At 43.7% G+C, this 20,348-nt stretch overlaps 1 protein-coding gene across 1 annotated transcript; it reads left to right on the forward strand.

Moving 5' to 3' along the window:
* Positions 1-18,960: 18,960 nt before the first annotated feature.
* LOC112436096 (trace amine-associated receptor 13c-like) lies at positions 18,961-20,072 on the forward strand. The gene is made up of 2 exons (XM_024805304.2): positions 18,961-19,133; positions 19,256-20,072. Exons 1-2 carry the CDS (start codon positions 18,961-18,963, stop codon positions 20,070-20,072), a joined length of 990 nt encoding a protein of 329 aa, XP_024661072.1.
* The last annotated feature ends 276 nt before the right edge of the window (positions 20,073-20,348 follow it).

Genomic DNA, 20,348 nt, shown 5'->3' on the forward strand with positions numbered 1-20,348 from the left:
TTAGCCTGTCAATCTTGAAAGGCCCAATATAGCGCGGAGACAGTTTGCGAGAGGTTCCCTGGAGCGGGATGTCCTTAGCCGCCAGCCATACCGTCTGCCCCAGAGAGTAAGTAGGTGCTGCCGTGCGCCGCTGGTTGGCGTAGTGGCATTGGCGAGACACAGCGCGCAACAGCGCCTCACGAGTCCGCGTCCAGGCCCGGCGGCAACGCTGCAGATGATGCTGGACAGAAGGCACAGCAAGCTCAGCTTCTTGCTCAGGGAACAGAGGTGGCTGGTAACCTAAGGATGCTTCAAAAGGTGAAAGACCTGTGGCCGAGGTGGTGAGTGTGTTATGTGCATATTCAACCCACGGTAAGAATGTGGACCAAGAGGCTGGATTATGGGCAGTAACGCAGCGAAGAGTGGTCTCGAGTTCTTGGTTTAGGCGCTCAGTTTGGCCATTGGTCTGTGGATGGTAGCCGGAGCTCAAACAGGGCTTGGCCCCCAGGGCCGTACAAAAGGCTCCCCAGGCCTGAGAAGCAAACTGGGGACCCCTGTCAGACACTATTTCCATTGGGATCCCATGGAGTCTGAAAACATGTTCAACCAACAGTTTAGCTGTTTCTGAAGCAGTGGGCAGTTTATCTAGAGCTATGAAATGTGCTGCCTTTCCCGCTGAGTCTGGGAGACCTGTAACAAAATCCAATGCAATATGTGACCATGGCCGGTGTGGAGTGGTTAGTGGTTGAAGCAGTCCGTAAGGGCGGCGATTTCTGGACTTATTACGAGCACAAACTGTGCAAGCAGCTACGTATTCCCGTACATCCCTATCCAACATCTCCCACCAAAAGTGTCTCTTCAGTAGCGTAGCTGTCCTACCTCGGCCCGGGTGACCTGTGAACTTGGCCGTGTGAACCCATTCCAAAACCTTGGAGCGGGCTGCTGTGGGTACATAGCGCTTGTTAGCTGGACCGGTGCCAGGATCAGGTTCTGCTTGTAGAGCCCGCTGAATGACGGAGTCTACTTCCCATGTGACAGCCCCGACACGACAGCTGGCAGGGAGTATAGAGGGTACTTCTGACAGATTCGAACTGGCGGGAGAGAGCATCTGGCTTAACATTCCGGGTAATAATAATAATGGATACTTTATTGATCCCCATGGGGAAATTACTTGTTTTTCTCTGCATTTGACCCATTCACTCAGTGAAGCAGTGGGCAGCCCACTAAGCAGGCGCCCGGGGAGCAGTGTGTAGGGACAGTACCTTGCTCAGGGGTACCTCAGGGTAGCCGTTAAGTGGATTCGAACCGCCGACCTTCCGATCATGGGGCGACCACTTTACCTACTGAGCTATCCCTGCCCAGGGTACCTGGGCGATATGAGATAGAAAAGTTGAAACGGGCAAAAAACAGTGACCAACGGGCTTGGCGTGTATTTAGTCTCTTTGCATTCCGTAGGTATGTTAAGTTTTTATGGTCTGTCCAGACTATGAATGGGTGCTCAGCCCCCTCCAGCAGCTGATGCCACTCCTCCAATGGCAGTTTCACAGCAAGCAGCTCACGGTCCCCAACATCGTAATTTCTCTCTGCCGGAGACAAGCGACGAGAGAAGAAAGCGCAGGGTTGTAACTTTGCTGATGGACTAGTATGTTGAGACAACACTGCCCCCACTCCAACATCTGATGCGTCTACCTCTACAATGAAGGGCTTGCTGGTGTTGGACTGAATTAGCACAGGAGCTGTTGCAAACAGTTGTTTTAGCTTGTTGAAAGCTTTGTCGGCTTCGGCAGACCATGTGAATGGGTGCTTGGTAGACGTGAGGCGTGTTAGAGGTGCAGCTACCTGACTGTAGTTCCTGACGAATCGCCTGTAGAAGTTGGCAAAGCCCAGGAACCTTTGGAGAAGCTTACGGGATGTGGGTACCGGCCACTCTGTGACTGCCTTGACCTTTGCTGGATCAGTCTTCAGCTGCCCCCCTGCTAAGATATAACCAAGAAAAGAAACTGACGATGCATGAAACTCACACTTTTCTGCTTTCCTGTACAGTTTGTTCTCCAATAAGCGCTGGATGACAGCACGGACATGAGCGTGATGTTCCTGGAGTGATCTGGAAAAGACGAGTATGTCATCCAGATATACGAACACAAATCTGTTCAGAAAGTCCCTGAGAATATCATTCACCAACGCTTGAATTACGGCTGGGCGTTCGTTAGTCCAAAGGGCATGACCAAGTACTCGAAGTGGCCCAGTTAAAGGCCGTCTTCCACTCATCTCCTTGCCTAATGCGTACCAAATGATAAGCATTACGAATATCCAGCTTTGTGAAGATAGTGGCGCCTTGCAGGGACTCTGACACAGAACTGATGAGTGGCAATGGGTATTTATTCTTTATAGTTATGTCATTGAGGCCACGGAAATCAATACATGGTCGTAGCGACCCGCCCTTCTTACCCACAAAGAAGAATCCAGCTGCAACAGGTGAAGACGACGGTCGAATTATTCCAGCAGCAAGTGACTCTCTGATGTACTTCTCCATAGCAACATGTTCTGGTTTAGATATGTTGTATAATCGCCTGGAGGGCAAAGGAGCACCGGGGAGAAGGTCTATGGCACAGTCATAGGGTCTGTGAGGTGGCAAAGATTGTGCCTTACTCTTACTAAAAATCTCTTTGAAATCGTGATATTCAATGGGCACACCAGTGAGATCGGGGGTTGTTTCTTCCAACGCATAGGGCTCCTCAGGGCCCGGGGGACACGCCGACATCAAACAATTAGAATGGCAGAATACACTCCAGCTTATTATCTTCTGTCCAGACCAATCCAAGTGTGGATTGTGTAGCTTTAACCAAGGCTAGCCGAATGTGAGGGGAGTGTCAGGCGATGAGAGGGCAAAGAAAGTGAGCTCCTCCCTATGATTTCCTGAAGTGATTACAGTCACTGGCTCTGTGTGGTGAGTTATTTGTGCAAAAACCTGGTTATCAAGTGCTCTCGCTGAAATAGGCGGGTCTAAAGGCACAAGGTGCAATCCTAACCGTGTGGCGTGGTCAAAACTGATTAGGTTTTGCTCTGAACCGGAGTCGACCAGGGCCTGAAAGGAGTGCGTGGCACGGCTGATAACTAAACTGACTGTGAGAAGCAAACGGGGTTTATCATCACTATGAGAACCGCCCACCCGTATCCCCGAATCTACTGGCGGGCTGGCCCTTTTCCTCTCTTAGGACATGCTGCGATTAAATGTTCTGTTGACCTGCAATAAAAACACGCGCGTGCACGAAAGCGACGCTCTCTCTCTTCCGGCGGCAGCGACCGTCATCAATCTGTTTGCAGATACTGTTAAAACTAATGTCCGATGCAGTATCAGTTATTTGCCCACCATGTATTTTGAATTCCTTCCTCTGTAACAGGGGCAGGTCGCGAAGGGCAATCACACTCTCGTGGGCTGGGGCAGGCAGTGCTCCCGCAGCCATGTGGTGTTGCTGGGGAATCAGTGGATGTCTGATGTCAGTTGGTGATGAGTTAGTGGCACGAGGCCCGCTGATGTGACCGCAGCTACCCGTCCTACACTGTGGTCCCTCTGGGTCAGGTGCGTTGATGCTGTGTCTGTGAGATTTGTTCTGCCCCTCCCCTGAATCTGTGAGCAGTTGGTGTATGTCAAAGTTGGGGGTTGCCACTTCGGGAGCGTAGCCACCCATGGGAGATATATGTTTGCCATTAATGTTATCACTGGCTGGTGGCATCACAGGCGTCCCTTCACCACTAGCCAGATCTTTGGGGGGTGGTCTACCCTTATCCCGGTTAGTAATAACCAAGTCAATAGTGTCTTGTAAACATAACAACATGACCAAGCCCTCATCCTCTAGCTGTAGGAGTGTGGAGCTGTTCATATAAGCAGTGATGTACTCAATGCAACCTTCCTCATCGTCCTTGTTTAGCCTTTCTGAGTCCAGTTCAGCCACCGGGTCAAGGTGAGTTGCAATGTCGTATGCTTCATCAGCCGTTAGCCCCCAGAAATCTGTTACAGGCCCCACTATGATGGGCGCGTAGCCAGATTACGATCCTGTAAAACAGGAGAGAAAGTGAACACAGGAGACACGCTGCTGTTCGCCTGGTCAGTCTTGCCAGAATTTATTCATACAACACAAGCATATCTGCTCCACTCTTTTGTTAACTCAATTTCACAATAACTGCTCATTCCCTCACATGGCTTGTTTTCCACCAGTACATTTCAATATTAGTCCACACTACTGGCATAAAACAACAAAGGGTTTAAATGAATGAAACTGTCACGATCTGGTACAGGGATTCAAACGCAGAGCGGTAAGGTATCTCCAAGGTGTAGTTTATTTACAGTGCCAGTGCAATATATGTACAGTGAAGGGATCCAAAACTCCGGGGGAATCACAGGGTAACAGTGCCAGTGCAATATATGTACAGTGAAGGGATCCAAAACTCCGGGGGAATCACAGGGTAACTCGCTCACGTCTTCTTCGCTCACACTCACACACGTTCCCGCAGCAGGGAGGTCGCAGGTCCGGGGGGGGAAGATCTGAGGCAGACGAGAAGGCAGGTCACCAACTAATCACAAATCACGAATATGAAGCACAAGAGCTGTGAGAACACTAACGTTAGGGGTACAATCATCCAGCGACGAGAGGATCTGTGTTCCAGCCTCAAATAGTGCTCCCGGTGATGATGGGTGAGTGTTGTCAGGTGTGTGTGTGGGCCAAGGGCGGGAGCCCACAGTGAGCTCCGCCCAGGCAGAGAGGGAGAGAACAGAAACAGCAATTGTAGCCTTGTGGGGCCGACCAGGCAGGCACGGAGACCATGACAGAAACAAATGGCAACTACACCTCTTTTCCCATAAATGAGATAAACAATATAATTCACATCATCATGGTAGTGTCTTATCATAGAAAGGAAACTCTACTTTCAACATTACTGCACTACTTTCCTTGCCAGCATTTTTGTTGGCCGTACTCTTATTAGCGCTCTCGCTTCATATGTCTTTTTCAGACCAGTTAGATTCTAACACTGAAACAGCAAGTTTACACATGACTTCAGGCGGGCTCAGAACACTTTACACACACGTTATACAAAACATTTGTCATGAACACAAAGCTACAAGTTTATCAGGAACTGTAAACCCAACTGGGTTGGTGCTTCTTATTATTATATGGAGTATTATACGCAGTTGCAACAGCTTGCTAGCGTTACCCAGGCATGCAGCCTAGCTATAACATCCTACAGAGCTAAAGTAGCTCACATAGCGACAGTATAATACATCACATATCACAGACCCGTCTTATGTCATGAAAGTTTGTCACGGATTGCCGGGGCAAGCCGTGTGGAATGTAGAAAAGGACCCAAAAGGCAGCAGCTCTGGTGCAGGTGAGTGTTTATTTACAGGGGTGTAAGTACAAACAGTGGTGGCGACAAAACATGAAACCGGAAACCTAAACTGGGTAAACTAATAAGACAAACCAGAATGAGGATGCAGGGAGGTCCGGAGAAATACATACGGGGAGACCAAGGGGAAACAACACAGACGAACCAGCGATTACTAAGACAGAAAATACAACTTAAATACACTCAGAACACAGGGAGATTACACACAGGTGGGAGACACAGCTGGGAGTGATTAACATGACGAGACCAGGGAGGCAAACTGAAAACACTCACATAAGACGCAGACCTTCACAATAAAACAGGAACACGCGGGGGGGAACAGGGTAAACACCAATTAGAGGAGAACAGAACCAAAATCGCGAAGAGAAAACACAAAACGCTGGGTCAAAAGGACCCAGGATCATGACAGTTTAAGTATCACAGTGTCCAACTGTGTATTTCTTTATGTTTTTGACCACATTACTGACCTGTAAAACAGGAGAGAAAGTGAACACAGGAGACACGCTGCCGTTCGCCTGGTCAGTCTTGCCAGAATGGAAAACTTACGGCAGCTATGCACCCGACTCAGTTCCCAAAGCACGCTGCCTCCCCCTACTGTCCAAAGTGTTATACACTCTCCTGGCAACAGGGAACTTACATGACATTGTGGCTTTAAATTACACCAATAAACCAGCAAAATAATACATGCATAATAATCTCTATATATCACGACACTTAACTCACAATTGTGACCACATTTCTGTGTGGATCACAGTAGCAGCAAGAGTGCTAGAGCCAGAGCTGGGGAGAGGCGAGCTATAACAAACCATTTTGGGAAGGGGGTATCTATACTTTTGTTGTTGAAATGTTACGTTTCAACCAAGTACTGTAATCTTTTTATAATTTTAGTAGTGTGTCACACAAACAGCAAATATTGTGAAAAAAAAGCAAGAAATCTTTGGGGGTGCGTTGCCCAAAAATGGGCTAAAATCGCCCCTGCATAATGGGCTTGGATTTACAACATTATAAATGAAATGTGCTCTATGTGCCCTTACTCCCAAGAAATGGGAGTAAGGGCGATAGAGAACTGATTGGTGCCTATGCCATTCCCAATATGTGCTGGCTGACGTCGGGGCAGCATGAGTACGAGCATTTTTTATTTTTTTTTGCCGATGCCCGTGATGCCGCCCCCCACCACGATGCCGCCCGTATCTAAAACCTCATTCAAGTCTGTCCCGTATCTAGCAAGTGAAAATAAAAAAAATAAAATAAACAATAAAAGGTGAATCAAATAGACCATTACGGCAAGGCCTGGATGGTCCATTTGGTAAAGTAAATCCGTTGGGCATCTTTCTTCGCCTTTAGACACTAATTCTGATGGCAAAAGAGCCAAACGGGAAAGGCAAAAAACACACACAAAAAAAAACAAAAAAACAAAAGAATTACACAGACTGAATGAAGCTTGATGTGAATTTTATCTATACGTGAGTGAATGTTTAAATGTGATTTAAATGTGAACTCTTAATGTTAAGAGTAACAAATGTAGTGTAAAGAACTGATTTTAAAGTTTAAAAGGTTAAACCTGTTTTAAATCATGTAAGTCAGGTAGATAGACAGAGATAAGGTGTGAGTGGACATCGGATGATTAAAGTCAACAACTTGAATGCCCAGCTGAGTGTCTCTCTAGGCCTGGCTGTGCTCATCCCTCCTTCAACCTCTCCTCCCCAAAAATAAAAATAAACTTACAGATTCTTAGTTAGATTAGTAAAGTATAATTGATTTCAATATTTTTTGTGATTTTCATTATTTTATTATGCTATTGTGTTGCTGAATTCCATTAATAAAATTTCCTGCAATTCAAGCCTAAATTGTGGACATTCACTTTTTGACCTTTAGTGAAGCAGTAAAGGTAGAAATCCAGGATTATTTTTATTAGTGCAAATACCTCTCACAGGTTACCCCGTCTTCCAAGCTACTAAAATAATACCAGAAATAACAAGTGCCATGTTAAATAACAGGTTAACAGGTGAGACTGATGGGCTACTCAGGTTACGTCTTATCAGGGTTAGCATGAAAAACACCTGGCTGATTTAGAGGTAGTCAGTACTGGGCGAGTCCCCTCAACCACATCAGTGCCAGAATCCTACATTATCCACTGGGGAAGACTCATAGGATCAGGGATTAGGACTTTTTTTTTAAATCAGCGAGCTGAAATCAACTTCCTGTATAGGGGTTTTGTGGGCCTACAGATTGACAAGTTGAGTCAATTAAATAACTGAGACTTCCATTTCTGACCTAGAATGGTCACTCCTCCACCGCTCCAGAAATGTCATGAATCGCTGTGCGGCAGGCAGGAGTTGGACCCAAAATGCAGGACTCACAGACTCGGGGAGGTGAACTCAAAACACAGCTTTATTTGCTGGTAGAACAAACATACAAACTAGACTAAACTGGGAAACCATAAACTAAGAACACACAGGGAGATCCACACACAGCATGAGGGACGACGTCACGCCGAACAGAGGGAGACGCAGACAGAAATACACAGAGGGTTAACGAGGAAAGTGGGAACACACGGGGAACACAGGTGACACTGATAATCATAACGAGACAGGGCGGGGTGAACTGAACATGACACGTACGGGCGTGAGAGTCACAAAGTAAACAGGAAGTGCACAGAGGTTCAGACAGGAGGAGAGAGAGCACGGGGAAAACACAGACATAACGGGCTGGGGAAACATGAAACAACCACAAAGGGAGACGAGGGCTCATAAATACACAGGGCACACAGGGGGGGGAGAGAGAGCACGGGGAGAACTTGGACATAATGGGCAGGGGAAACATGGAATAAAACATAAGGCCTAAATAAGGAACAAAATACAAACATACAAGAAAACTAAGAACACTGGGCCAACATGGCCCAGGACCATGACAAGAAATCGTTAATCAGAGCCATTGTTAGTCATTCCGACTGCAGCACACAAGCTGCCAATCGAACATAACGTCACACCACAACTCTCTCATAGCGGATGCTGTGCAGGTGCGTCCGCACGACACCGCTGACCATGCCTCACCACACTCATTTATTTCTGATGGCGTAATGTCATTCTTCAATTTGGATTTATCCAAATAAGAGTGTGCATAGCCAAATTACAAAAAAAAAAAAATCTTCCACTAAGGCTGCATTACAAGCTTCAGAAGTATACAAATTTTCATAAAATGACTGAACTGAATATTAATATAATTTGGGGTGGTAAGTATGTTTCCACATTCATCCTTTATTGCTGTAACAATGAGGATTATTTTTTATTAGTGCAAATAGCTCACACAGGTTACCCTTCCTTCAAAGCTACTAAAATTATACCAGAAATAACAAGTGCCATGTTAAATAAGCTACTCATGTTACGTCTTGTCAGGGTTATTATGGAAAACACCTGGCTGATTTTAAGGTAGCCAGTACTGGGCGAGTCCCCTCACCCACATCAGCATCAGAATCCTGCATTGTCCACTGGGCAAGACTCATAGGATCAGGGATTAGGACCTTTTTTTTTTTTAAATCAGCGAGCTGAAATCAACATCCTGTATAGGGGTTTTGTGGGCCTACTGATTGACAAGTTGAGTGAATTCAATAATTGAGACTTCCATTTCTGACCTAGAATGAACAGAGAGAGAGAGATTAGGATACAGTAAAAGAATCCCAAGTACAACATATCCAAAAGGAATTTAGAAAAGAGAGAGAGGCAGGCCTACAAGAAGAAAATAGTGAAGCTTTAGGCCAAGACGAAGGGAAGGGGGAAATCAATGTCCAATAAAAACTGAAAGAAAGAAGAGGGGAGGAGTTGAGAGGATGTGGTGTTGGGATCAGTTATATTACTAATTGTAGTCATAACTCTGCCAGAGCTGGAGCTCTCTGCAGGTCTGTGGAGATGGATACTCAGGATGGAGCAGAGCTCTGCTTTCCACAACTCTTCAACATCTCCTGCAAGAAACCTACAACTCCTCTGTCTCAAGTTTTGCTCCTTTATATTGTTGTGTCCTCAATGTCTCTGCTGACTGTGACTCTCAACCTGCTCGTCATCATTGCAGTCTCCCACTTCAGGCAGAGTTTCATATTTTTTACCTGCTGCTGTGGCTTTACAAGTGTATACCTGATTTGTTATATCTGTTTGAATACTTTCTTTCTGTTGACTTCTGTTTTTAATTATATTTTCCTATCTTTCTAGGCAGCTCCACACACCCACTAACATCCTGCTCCTTTCTCTGGCTGTCACTGACTTTCTCGTTGGTCTTCTGTTTATGCCTGGAGAAATCCTGCGAAATACAGCGTGTTGGTTTCTTGGTCAGCTCACATGTTCATTGTATAATTATGTATCCTACATCGTTGCCTCTGCCTCAGTGGGCAACATGGTGCTGATATCAGTCGACCGCTATGTGGCTATTTGTGACCCTCTGCATTACCCCACCAGAATCACAGAGGGAAGAGTGAAACTCTGTGTCTGTCTGTGTTGGCTCTGCTCTGTTTTCTACAGCTATGTGATTTTAATAGATGATCTAAGTCAACCAGTCAAGCATAAATCTTGCTATGGAAGATGTATAATTTTCATTGAATTTATTGCAGGATTTGTTGACCTTGTTTTAGCCTTTATTATTCCACTTACTGTCATCATAGTTCTGTACATGAGAGTGTTTGTGGTGGCTGTGTCTCAGGCCCGTGCCATGCGCTCTCAGGTTACAGCTGTCACACTGCAGCTCTCAGTGACTCTAACAGCAACTAAATCAGAGTTAAAAGCAGCCAGGACTCTGGGTGTTCTTGTTCTTGTGTTTCTATTATGTTTCTGCTCATATTACATTATTTCACTTTTTGGAAACGAGTTGCTCAATAGCTCATCTGCATCGATTGTGATCTATATGTACTATTTTAACTCCTGTCTAAACCCTTTGATTTATGCTATGTTCTACCCCTGGTTTAGAAAAGCAGTGAAACTAATTGTGACTCTACAGATACTGCAGCCTGGCTCCTGTGAGGTCAGCATACTGTAGAAAAAAGAAATCATTCCTTAATGTACCAAATGGTATATCAAATTACTTTCTCTATCAATAATGTACTATATTAATTTTAAGACATTTAACAAGTAACATGCCATACATTACATTTCTTGAGTAATAACCCCAACACTGGTTGTCAAATAGTGCTGGTTTCAATTATAGAGGCCTAGAAAAGGGTTAACAACCCACTGGCAACCTCCTGTCACTAGCAACAAAATGTGCATTCTGATACTGTTTGCCGAGTGGTTGCTGGCTATCACTGGGTCAGACTGGTTGAAAACAGTGTCACAAAAAACCTCGACATGATTGTTTTAATCACCAAAATGTTGCTGTGGCTACTCAGAGGGAAGATTCCAGGTTTTCAAGTTTGCCTTGTTACCAGGCAGCTGCAAACCAGTCTTTAGTGTGATGACTCCTGTGTGGAGTGTATCTTGAGACCTGGGGTAGAAAGAGATTGCAATGCCCCCCTGGGTACCTTTACATCACAGCTAACAGATGCTAAAAAAGTCTTAATATCCAGCTTTATGTGACTGAAAATTATCAGAGTGTGTGTGTGGGTGTATGTGTGTGCGGTTGAAGCAACACTCTGAAGACACTAATTTGAGAGTCTGAGTTACAAAATGTGTGATTTAATAAAATAAGTTTCATGAAAGAAATAAATTGTGATTGACAGCAGAGTTTTTAAAAAGTGACAGAAATTCTTAATATGAATTTTAATTATTGAGGGATTGCGTTACAATAAATGTTCAAGTGAAAATGTGCTACACACAAATTAATTCATGTAGAATTACACAAACTGAAAAAACGGAGGGAGAGGTAAGTGACGGAAGTGATGGACAAGGTAAGCGACTCATGCTGTAACTGACGTCAGACGCCAGAGACTTTGGCGGAAAATTAAAGCGAATGGTAGTTTAGAATTGAACAAAGTTTCTTTAAGCTTCAGTATTACCAGATATACTAATCAATTGTCATATAACTAACAACATCTGTCCTATCATCTCTAATACCCTGGAGAACAACGGGGAGAGTTTAGACGTTCTCCAAGATTACATCGACCGCTGTTTCCAAGATTTAGTCATGAAGAAGGCTCAGAGTGTGTAGAACATCTCACTAATATTGTTCATTAATGCTGCTTTAATATACCTGTTCCGTGTAGTACGCTGCGCACACACGCAGTGAGACAGCGCGAAAGTGAGACCCGCCCCCCCCCCGGGAGTGAGGTGGCTTACGTGTAATGTCTGCTCAGTTACACAGTAAACAAAGCTTGCTAGTAATCACGAATCCAGATTCTTTACTGAACATCAAACAGAGTGCATCTTCCTCGGCCAAAATTGAGACACCGTCATCGAAGAGATGTCGCCCGGCAGACTTCCCCGGCATAACATCGCCTGCCGGCAAAGACATTGCAGGCATCCAGGAGTCAATCGACAAGCGATTGTCCATTTTCGATGCGAGGCTGTTCCTGGGGGAGATTTTACACCGGGAATTTAAATCTCTGCGAGAATCCCTGGAGTTCAGCCAGCAGCAGGTGGAAACGCTTGCCGCTGAAAATGCCACGCTACGGGAGTCGGTCAAATCTCTTACCGATAACGTGACCCAGCTAAACATAGAAAATAAAAAAATAAAAGAGTCTGTTATCGATCTACAATCCCGTAGCATGAGAGACAACCTTGTGTTTTCTGGTATTCCAGAATCTGCCGGAGAGGACGCTGAGGCAATGGTGAAAAGCTTTATTAAAATCCACCTGAAGCTGCCAGAGGACACCGTAAAGAACATCGCCTTGATAGAGTGCATCGCTTGTGGGCCATGAGGTCGCCGGCTGGGAGAGCACATCCTATTGTGGCCAAATTCAGCCACTTCAAACAAAAGGAACAGGTGAAACGCCGCGGCAGGGAATTAAAAGGAACGGACTTCAGCGTGAACGACCAGTTCCCCAAAGAGATCCTGGAACGACGCAGGGTCCTCTTCCCAATATTTCCGGGGGGTTTTTTGTTTGGTTTTTTTTCCTTCTCGTTTTTTTCCTCCCTCTCTTTCCCCCTCTTGTTTTTATGCTGCTCACACTTGTCCTTGGTTTCTTTCTTTCTTTATTTCACTGCTTCGATCACCTGCTTCCACACTCATCCACAAACAACATCCTTTATTTCGACACATACGCACAGCACGATCACGCACAATCATGCGCTCAACGGCAGCACATTTACATCAGTCAGACAGCGTACGCAGTCATATAGGATACACACACTTAAGCCAAGCGTACTCATATTAGTAAATATGCACACACATAGTCGGACTCAGGGAGCATCTCGCCACACATTTTTTCTCTCTCTCCTTCTCTTTATTCATGAACAAGTGATGTATTCTCTCCACCTGTCTAGGCGACACACACAGCGTACACCCCTAGTTATACACAGACATCTATGGGGCCACTGAGGTTTGTTACATGGAATATGAATGAAGCTGGCTCCAGAGAAAGGAGGTTAAAAATATTTAACCAACTCAAAAAACTACAGGCAGATGTTGTCCTTTTACAAGAGACCCACAGACCTCTTAGAGGTTCGAATGAACTTAAAACACCTGAGTTTCCTAATGTGTTCTCAGCTTGTTATAATTCTAGACAAAGGGGAGTAGCAATTTTAATACATAAAAATATTAAATTTCACAGTACTCGATACAGTTTTAGATCCAGAGGGCAGATTCTTAATCATTAAACTATCTATACTTGATAAAAGCTATGTATTGCAAGTGTATACAGGGAGTGCAGAATTATTAGGCAAGTTGTATTTTTGAGGAATAATTTTATTATTGAACAACAACCATGTTCTCAATGAACCCAAAAAACTCATTAATATCAAAGCTGAATGTTTTTGGAAGTAGTTTTTAGTTTGTTTTTAGTTTTAGCTATTTTAGGGGGATATCTGTGTGTGCAGGTGACTATTACTGTGCATAATTATTAGGCAACTTAACAAAAAACAAATATATACCCATTTCAATTATTTATTTTTACCAGTGAAACCAATATAACATCTCCACATTCACAAATATACATTTCTGACATTCAAAAACAAAACAAAAACAAATCAGCGACCAATATAGCCACCTTTCTTTGCAAGGACACTCAAAAGCCTGCCATCCATGGATTCTGTCAGTGTTTTGATCTGTTCACCATCAACATTGCGTGCAGCAGCAACCACAGCCTCCCAGACACTGTTCAGAGAGGTGTACTGTTTTCCCTCCTTCTAAATCTCACATTTGATGATGGACCACAGGTTCTCAATGGGGTTCAGATCAGGTGAACAAGGAGGCCATGTCATTAGTTTTTCTTCTTTTATACCCTTTCTTGCCAGCCACGCTGTGGAGTACTTGGACGCGTGTGCTGGAGCATTGTCCTGCATGAAAATCATGTTTTTCTTGAAGGATGCAGACTTCTTCCTGTACCACTGCTTGAAGAAGGTGTCTTCCAGAAACTGGCAGTAGGACTGGGAGTTGAGCTTGACTCCATCCTCAACCCGAAAAGGCCCCACAAGCTCATCTTTGATGATACCAGCCCAAACCAGTACTCCACCTCCACCTTGCTGGCGTCTGAGTCAGACTGGAGCTCTCTGCCCTTTACCAATCCAGCCACGGGCCCATCCATCTGGTCCATCAAGACTCACTCTCATTTCATCAGTCCATAAAACCTTAGAAAAATCAGTCTTGAGATATTTCTTGGCCCAGTATTGACGTTTCAGCTTGTGTGTCTTGTTCAGTGGTGGTCGTCTTTCAGCCTTTCTTACCTTGGCCATGTCTCTGAGTATTGCACACCTTGTGCTTTCGGGCACTCCAGTGATGTTGCAGCTCTGAAATATGGCCAAACTGGTGGCAAGTGGCATCTTGGCAGCTGCACGCTTGACTTTTCTCAGTTCATGGGCAGTTACTTTGCGCCTTGGTTTTTCCACACGCTTCTTGCGACCCTGTTGACTATTTTGAATGAAACGCTTGATTGTTCGATGATCACGCTTCAGAAGCTTTGCAATTTTGAGACTGCTGCATCCCTCTGCAAGATATCTCACTATTTTTGACTTTTCTGAGCCTGTCAAGTCCTTCTTTTGACCCATTTTGCCAAAGGAAAGAAAGTTGCCTAATAATTATGCACACCTGATACAGGGTGTTGATGTCATTAGACCACACCCCTTCTCATTACAGAGATGCACATCACCTAATATGCTTAATTGGTAGTAGGCTTTCGAGCCTATACAGCTTGGAGTAAGACAGCATGCATGAAGAGGATGATGTGGACAAAATACTCATTTGCCTAATAATTCTGCACTCCCTAACATAGCTGTGTCGCTAGCGATTACGTAGCACATCATTATATATCAGCTAGCCCAACTTCAGTAACCCTACAAACGTCACTGCTGTTTAGTTTCCTGTCGTCATTTATGTTGGAAGTGATAGCAGAGCTGTACGTTTGAATTTTATCAGAAATCTCTCAGTCAGAACATGCAATATCATGCTTAGGTAACTAGCGAAACTAGCGAGCTAACTTCTGCTAGCTTCCTGTTAACTTCTAACTCCGTTAAATGTAATAAATTTTGTTTTCATGGATGCCTGGAAGTTAAACTTCATACCTGCTAAAGCAGCAATGCTGATCGTTTTATTAAAGATGAAAGAATTTAGACAGTTTTTAACTCTCAGTGATGCTGTAGTGTTCGTTTGACCTGAAGCGTACGGAGTTTAGGACCCAGATTACTGCCAGATTTAAGAGCGTCTTAATCCGACAAATACAGTGGAGCAAAAAAGTATTTAGTCAGCCACCGATTGTGCAAGTTCCCCCACCTAAAATAATGACAGAGGTCAGTAAGTTGCACCAGAGGTACACTTCAACTGTGAGAGACAGAATGTGAAAAAAAAAATCCATGAATCCACATGGTAGGATTTGTAAAGAATTTATTCGTAAATCAGGGTGGAAAATAAGTATTTGGTCAATAACAAAAATACAACTCAATACTTTGTAACATAACATTTGTTGGCAATAACAGAGGTCAAACGTTTACTATAGGTCTTTACCAGGTTTGCACACACAGTAGCTGGTATTTTGGCCCATTCCTCCATGCAGATCTTCTCGAGAGCAGTGATGTTTTGGGGCTGTCGCCGAGCAACACGGACTTTCAACTCCTGCCACAGATTTTCTATGGGGTTGAGGTCTGGAGACTGGCTAGGCCACTCCAGGACTTTCAAATGCTTCTTACGGAGCCACCCCTTTGTTGCCCGGGCGGTGTGTTTTGGATCATTGTCATGTTGGAAGACCCAGCCTCGTTTCATCTTCAAAGTTCTCACTGATGGAAGGAGGTTTTGGCTCAAAATCTCACGATACATGGCCCCATTCATTCTGTCCTTAACACGGATCAGTCGTCCTGTCCCCTTGGCAGAAAAACAGCCCCATAGCATGATGTTTCCACCCCCATGCTTCACAGTAGGTATGGTGTTCTTGGGATGCAACTCAGTATTCTTCTTCCTCCAAACACGACGAGTTGAGTTTATACCAAAAAGTTCTACTTTGGTTTCATCTGACCACATGACATTCTCCCAATCCTCTGCTGTATCATCCATGTGCTCTCTGGCAAACTTCAGACGGGCCTGGACATGCACTGGCTTCAGCAGCGGAACACGTCTGGCACTGCGGGATTTGATTCCCTGCCGTTGTAGTGTGTTACTGATGGTGACCTTTGTTACTTTGGTCCCAGCTCTCTGCAGGTCATTCAGGTCCCCCCGTGTGGTTCTGGGATCTTTGCTCACCGTTCTCATGATCATTCTGACCCCACGGGATGAGATCTTGCCATGGCGGAGTTTGGAGTCTGACTGTTTGAGGCTGTGGACAGGTGTCTTTTATACAGATGATGAGTTCAAACAGGTGCCATTCATACAGGTAACGAGTGGGGGACAGAAAAGCTTCTTACAGAAGACATTACAGGTCTGTGAGAGCCAGAGATTTTCCTTGTTTGAGGTGACCAAATACTTATTTTCCACCCTGATTTACGAATAAATTCTTTACAAATCCTACCATGTGAATTCATGGATTTTTTTTTCACATTCTGTCTCTCACAGTTGAAGTGTACCTCTGGTGCAAATTACTGACCTCTGTCATCATTTTAAGTGGGGGAACTTGCACAATCGGTGGCTGACTAAATACTTTTTTGCCCCACTGTACAACAATAACGACGGCCGCTTGCATGTTCTGCAAAAAAATGTGCTTTGTCGTGTATCTGACGGACAAACACCAAACCAGTTCCACATCACTGAAGTTGCACCATTTTTACAAACCAATTCTGGTTCATCTGTTTCACTCAACAATCGGCCATGTGTGTATGAAAACAAAGGCACTGCGCATGCGCGTTGTACTCATATTCTATCGCGATATTTAATTTTCCTATCGTTGCCTAACATTATACCGGTATTACCGTGAATGGTATAATATGGCCCAGCCCTACTAACAGGTATCATGAGAAGAGTTGGGAGGGGCCACTATGACGATCTAACGGGAGTGAACCATAAAGCCTTCTCCTACATGTCAAAAATTTCAAACATACCACTGCTCTGCACCAAGGATCCCCACACAGCTCCAAGTTCAAACAAAATACCCCTACTTTCTTCTACCTGTGCTAGTAAAGAGAAAAGAAGAACCCAACCCTGCTTAAAAGGGGCGTTACTAAGACTCAAGTTTCACCTCTCAAAATGTTTTTTACATTGGTGTCCTGTCAATCGCCTGGTAACCATACTCATTGTGAAATAAGACCTTATCCCTAAGGCTCTGAGAGAGTACTAATTGCTGTATTGGCGCACCACCATCTGGCTGCAAATTAAGGCATCTGGAAGAAGGGTACCAGAAAGCAAGCTCTCAATATGTGCCATTGAGGCAGATGACTGACAATAGCAGGAGAGAGGATCCATATTACCACTGACCCAACCTGGATGATATTTAATTGAAAGGTTAAAGGAGGATATTTGAGCAGCTCAGCATTGCTTAAAAGCTCCAAGGTTTGCTGTGGTCTGAAAGCTCTAGGGATCGTTAACTTTGTGAAGACCACATTTATGAACCAGCATATATCCTCTGAACTTTTCGCCCATTGTAAAGTTAGGAACTCAAGTTTCCTGGAGCTGTAATTTGACATTTTGCATTCAGTGGGCTTTAATCGTCAGCTAGCATAAGCTATAGAACGCACCCTATCATCTGAATACTGCTGTGAAAGCGGGGCACCCAAACAACAGTAATGAACATCAACCTTCAAAATGAAGGGTTGTGAAACATTGGCATAAGCTAAAACTAGTACTAATACTACTAAGGATGCAAAGGGATAGCAATTTTCTCTAATCACTTTACTCTCCAAAAGCTGTTAAATATGTGCCTTGACTTCTTTTTTTCTTTCAGTAAACTGAGTTGACAAGGAGGTTCCTCTCTGCACAAAACAAGTCATTGCAGAGCTATGAATTATCTTCCCCTCTGATGTTGATGGGATCAAAGGATGTGCCTCTGGATAAATAATGTTTAAAAATGTTAAAACAAAGAAATCCTTGACTAGTTCTATAACACATGATATATATACTAAAAGTTAAATAGAAATTCCTTTCTTGGGACACTGCTGTTATCCCCTGTTTGCTGCCATTTATGGCTGTTACTGAAACTTTTTTTGCAGTGGATCTAACATGTGTAGATTCGCATTCCACAAATAAACTTTCATGATGTGAAAATGTAATTAAACTGTTGATCAGAGGGAAATTACTTAAAAAGTTTTAGGATGTTAAAACTTACAACATCAAGCTAGCTTGTAATGTTATGTTGTTGCATAGCCATTTCTTGTCATCTGTCCAGGGATGGGGGGTTGCATGATGATAACTTAATTGCGACAATAAAGAGATTAAATTAAGTTTGAACCTGGAGGATTTCTTTTGTTAAAACACTAATTACAGTTCAGGAGTGATGATTAAGTTGAGGGGGGAAAGGATGAGATGGATATGAGCAGGCAAGAGTAGAAATGGAAGAGGTGGATGAACAAGATGAGAAAGAAAAAACTATGAAAGGATAAATATAAAACTTTTAAATGGTCAAATACCGTTTGAAACAGATACTAGCGACTTTAAATAACATAATATTTATACTGTTATACTATTTATGCAATGCCTATTGTTTTTTTCTCGGGTACTTATATCTGAAACAACAAGAAAGTGATAAAAAAAAAGACTTGCTTTCTGTCTATGATGATTGTGAGGGGAAAAATAAATAGTGGCAATTTCTATGTAAACTACCATTTATCTCGTCCAATATGATGGGGAGCTCTTGAATGACATCCTGATGAGATCACATGCAAAAACTCGAAGAAAGAGGGATGAGTACAGGCAGAGAGTGAGATAGATATGGTTATGATCAAAAATTAATTAATATATTGGCCCAAGGGAAGGGAAGAGGGGCATCAGTATCCAACAGACACTGAGAGAATGATAAGGGGAGGAGTTTAAAGAAGGTGTGGGGATATTACTAATTCTGGTCACAATGCTGCAGCTCTCTGCAGCTCTGTGAAGATGGATACCCAGAGCAGAGCAGAGCTCTGCTTTCCACAACTCTTCAACACCTCCTGCAAGAAGCCTACAACTCCTCTATCACAAGTTTTGCTCTTTCACATTCTGATGCCATCAATGTCTCTGCTGACTGTGACTCTCAACCTGCTTGTCATCATCGCAGTCTCCCACTTCAGGCAGAGTTTCACTTTTTTTTACCTGCTGCTGTGGCTTTACAAGTCTATACCTGATTTGTAATACCTGTTTGAATAGTTTCTTTCTGTTGATTTTTTAAAATTATATTTTCCTGTCTTTCTAGGCAGCTCCACACACCCACTAACATCCTACTCCTCTCTCTGGCTGCCGCTGACTTTCTCATTGGCCTTCTGTTTATGCCTGGAGAAATCCTGCGAAATACAGTGTGTTGGTTTCTTGGTCAGCTCACATGTTCTCTGTATAATTATATATCCTTCGTTGTTACCTCTGCCTCAGTGGGCGATATGGTGCTGATATCAGTCGACCGCTATGTGGCTATTTGTGACCCTCTGCATTACCCCACCAGAATCACAGAGAGAAGAGTGAAAGTCTGTGTTTGTCTGTGTTGGCTCTGCTCGGTTTTCTACTGCTATATGATTGTAAGAGATGATCTAAGTCAACCAGGAAAGCATAATTCTTGCTTTGGAGAATGTATAATTTTTGTTGAATTCATTGCAGGATTTGTTGACCTTGTTTTATCCTTTATAATTCCAGTTACTGTGATTGTATTTCTGTATATGAGAGTGTTTGTGGTGGCTGTGTCTCAGGCCCGTGCCATGCGCTCTCAGGTTACAGCTGTCACACTGCAGCTCTCAGTGACTCTAACAGCAAAGAAATCAGAGTTAAAAGCAGCCAGGACTCTGGGTGTTCTTGTTCTTGTGTTTCTAATATGTTTCTGCCCATATTACATTGTTTCGCTTTTTGGAGACGAGTTTCTCAATAGTGCCTCTGCATCTATTGTATTCTATTTCTTTCTTTTAAACTCCTGTCTAAACCCTTTGATTTATGCTATGTTCTACCCCTGGTTTAGAAAAGCTGTGAAACTAATTATGACTCTACAGATACTGCAGCCTGGCTCCTGTGAAGTCAGCATACTGTAGAAGGAAGAAATCTGTTCTAAAAAGATTACCATAATCAAAACTAAGTTTAAATTCGGTTCTGGATTTAACAGGGAGAAGATGAAGAGAAGTCAGTATGGGAGAAATATACTCTCTCTTTCTAGTCCCTGTCAGTACTCTTGCTGCAGCATTTTGGATTGACTTTCAGGGATTTTTTTTTTTAGGACATCCTGACAATAATGAATTGGTAAATGGCCTGCATTTGTATAGCGCTTTTCTAGTCCATAGGACCCCAAAGCGCTTTACACTACATTCAGT

This window comes from Maylandia zebra, linkage group LG16, assembly GCF_041146795.1.
Source record: "Maylandia zebra isolate NMK-2024a linkage group LG16, Mzebra_GT3a, whole genome shotgun sequence".
Classification (NCBI taxonomy): domain Eukaryota; kingdom Metazoa; phylum Chordata; class Actinopteri; order Cichliformes; family Cichlidae; genus Maylandia; species Maylandia zebra.

Coding starts and splice junctions, on each gene's coding strand:
- LOC112436096 (XM_024805304.2), top strand. CDS start 18,961: ATGGATACCCAGAGCAGAGCAGAGCTCTGCTTTCCACAACTCTTCAAC. Junction 19,134..19,255: donor ATCGCAGTCTCCCACTTCAG/GCAGAGTTTCAC, acceptor CTGTCTTTCTAG/GCAGCTCCACACACCCACTA.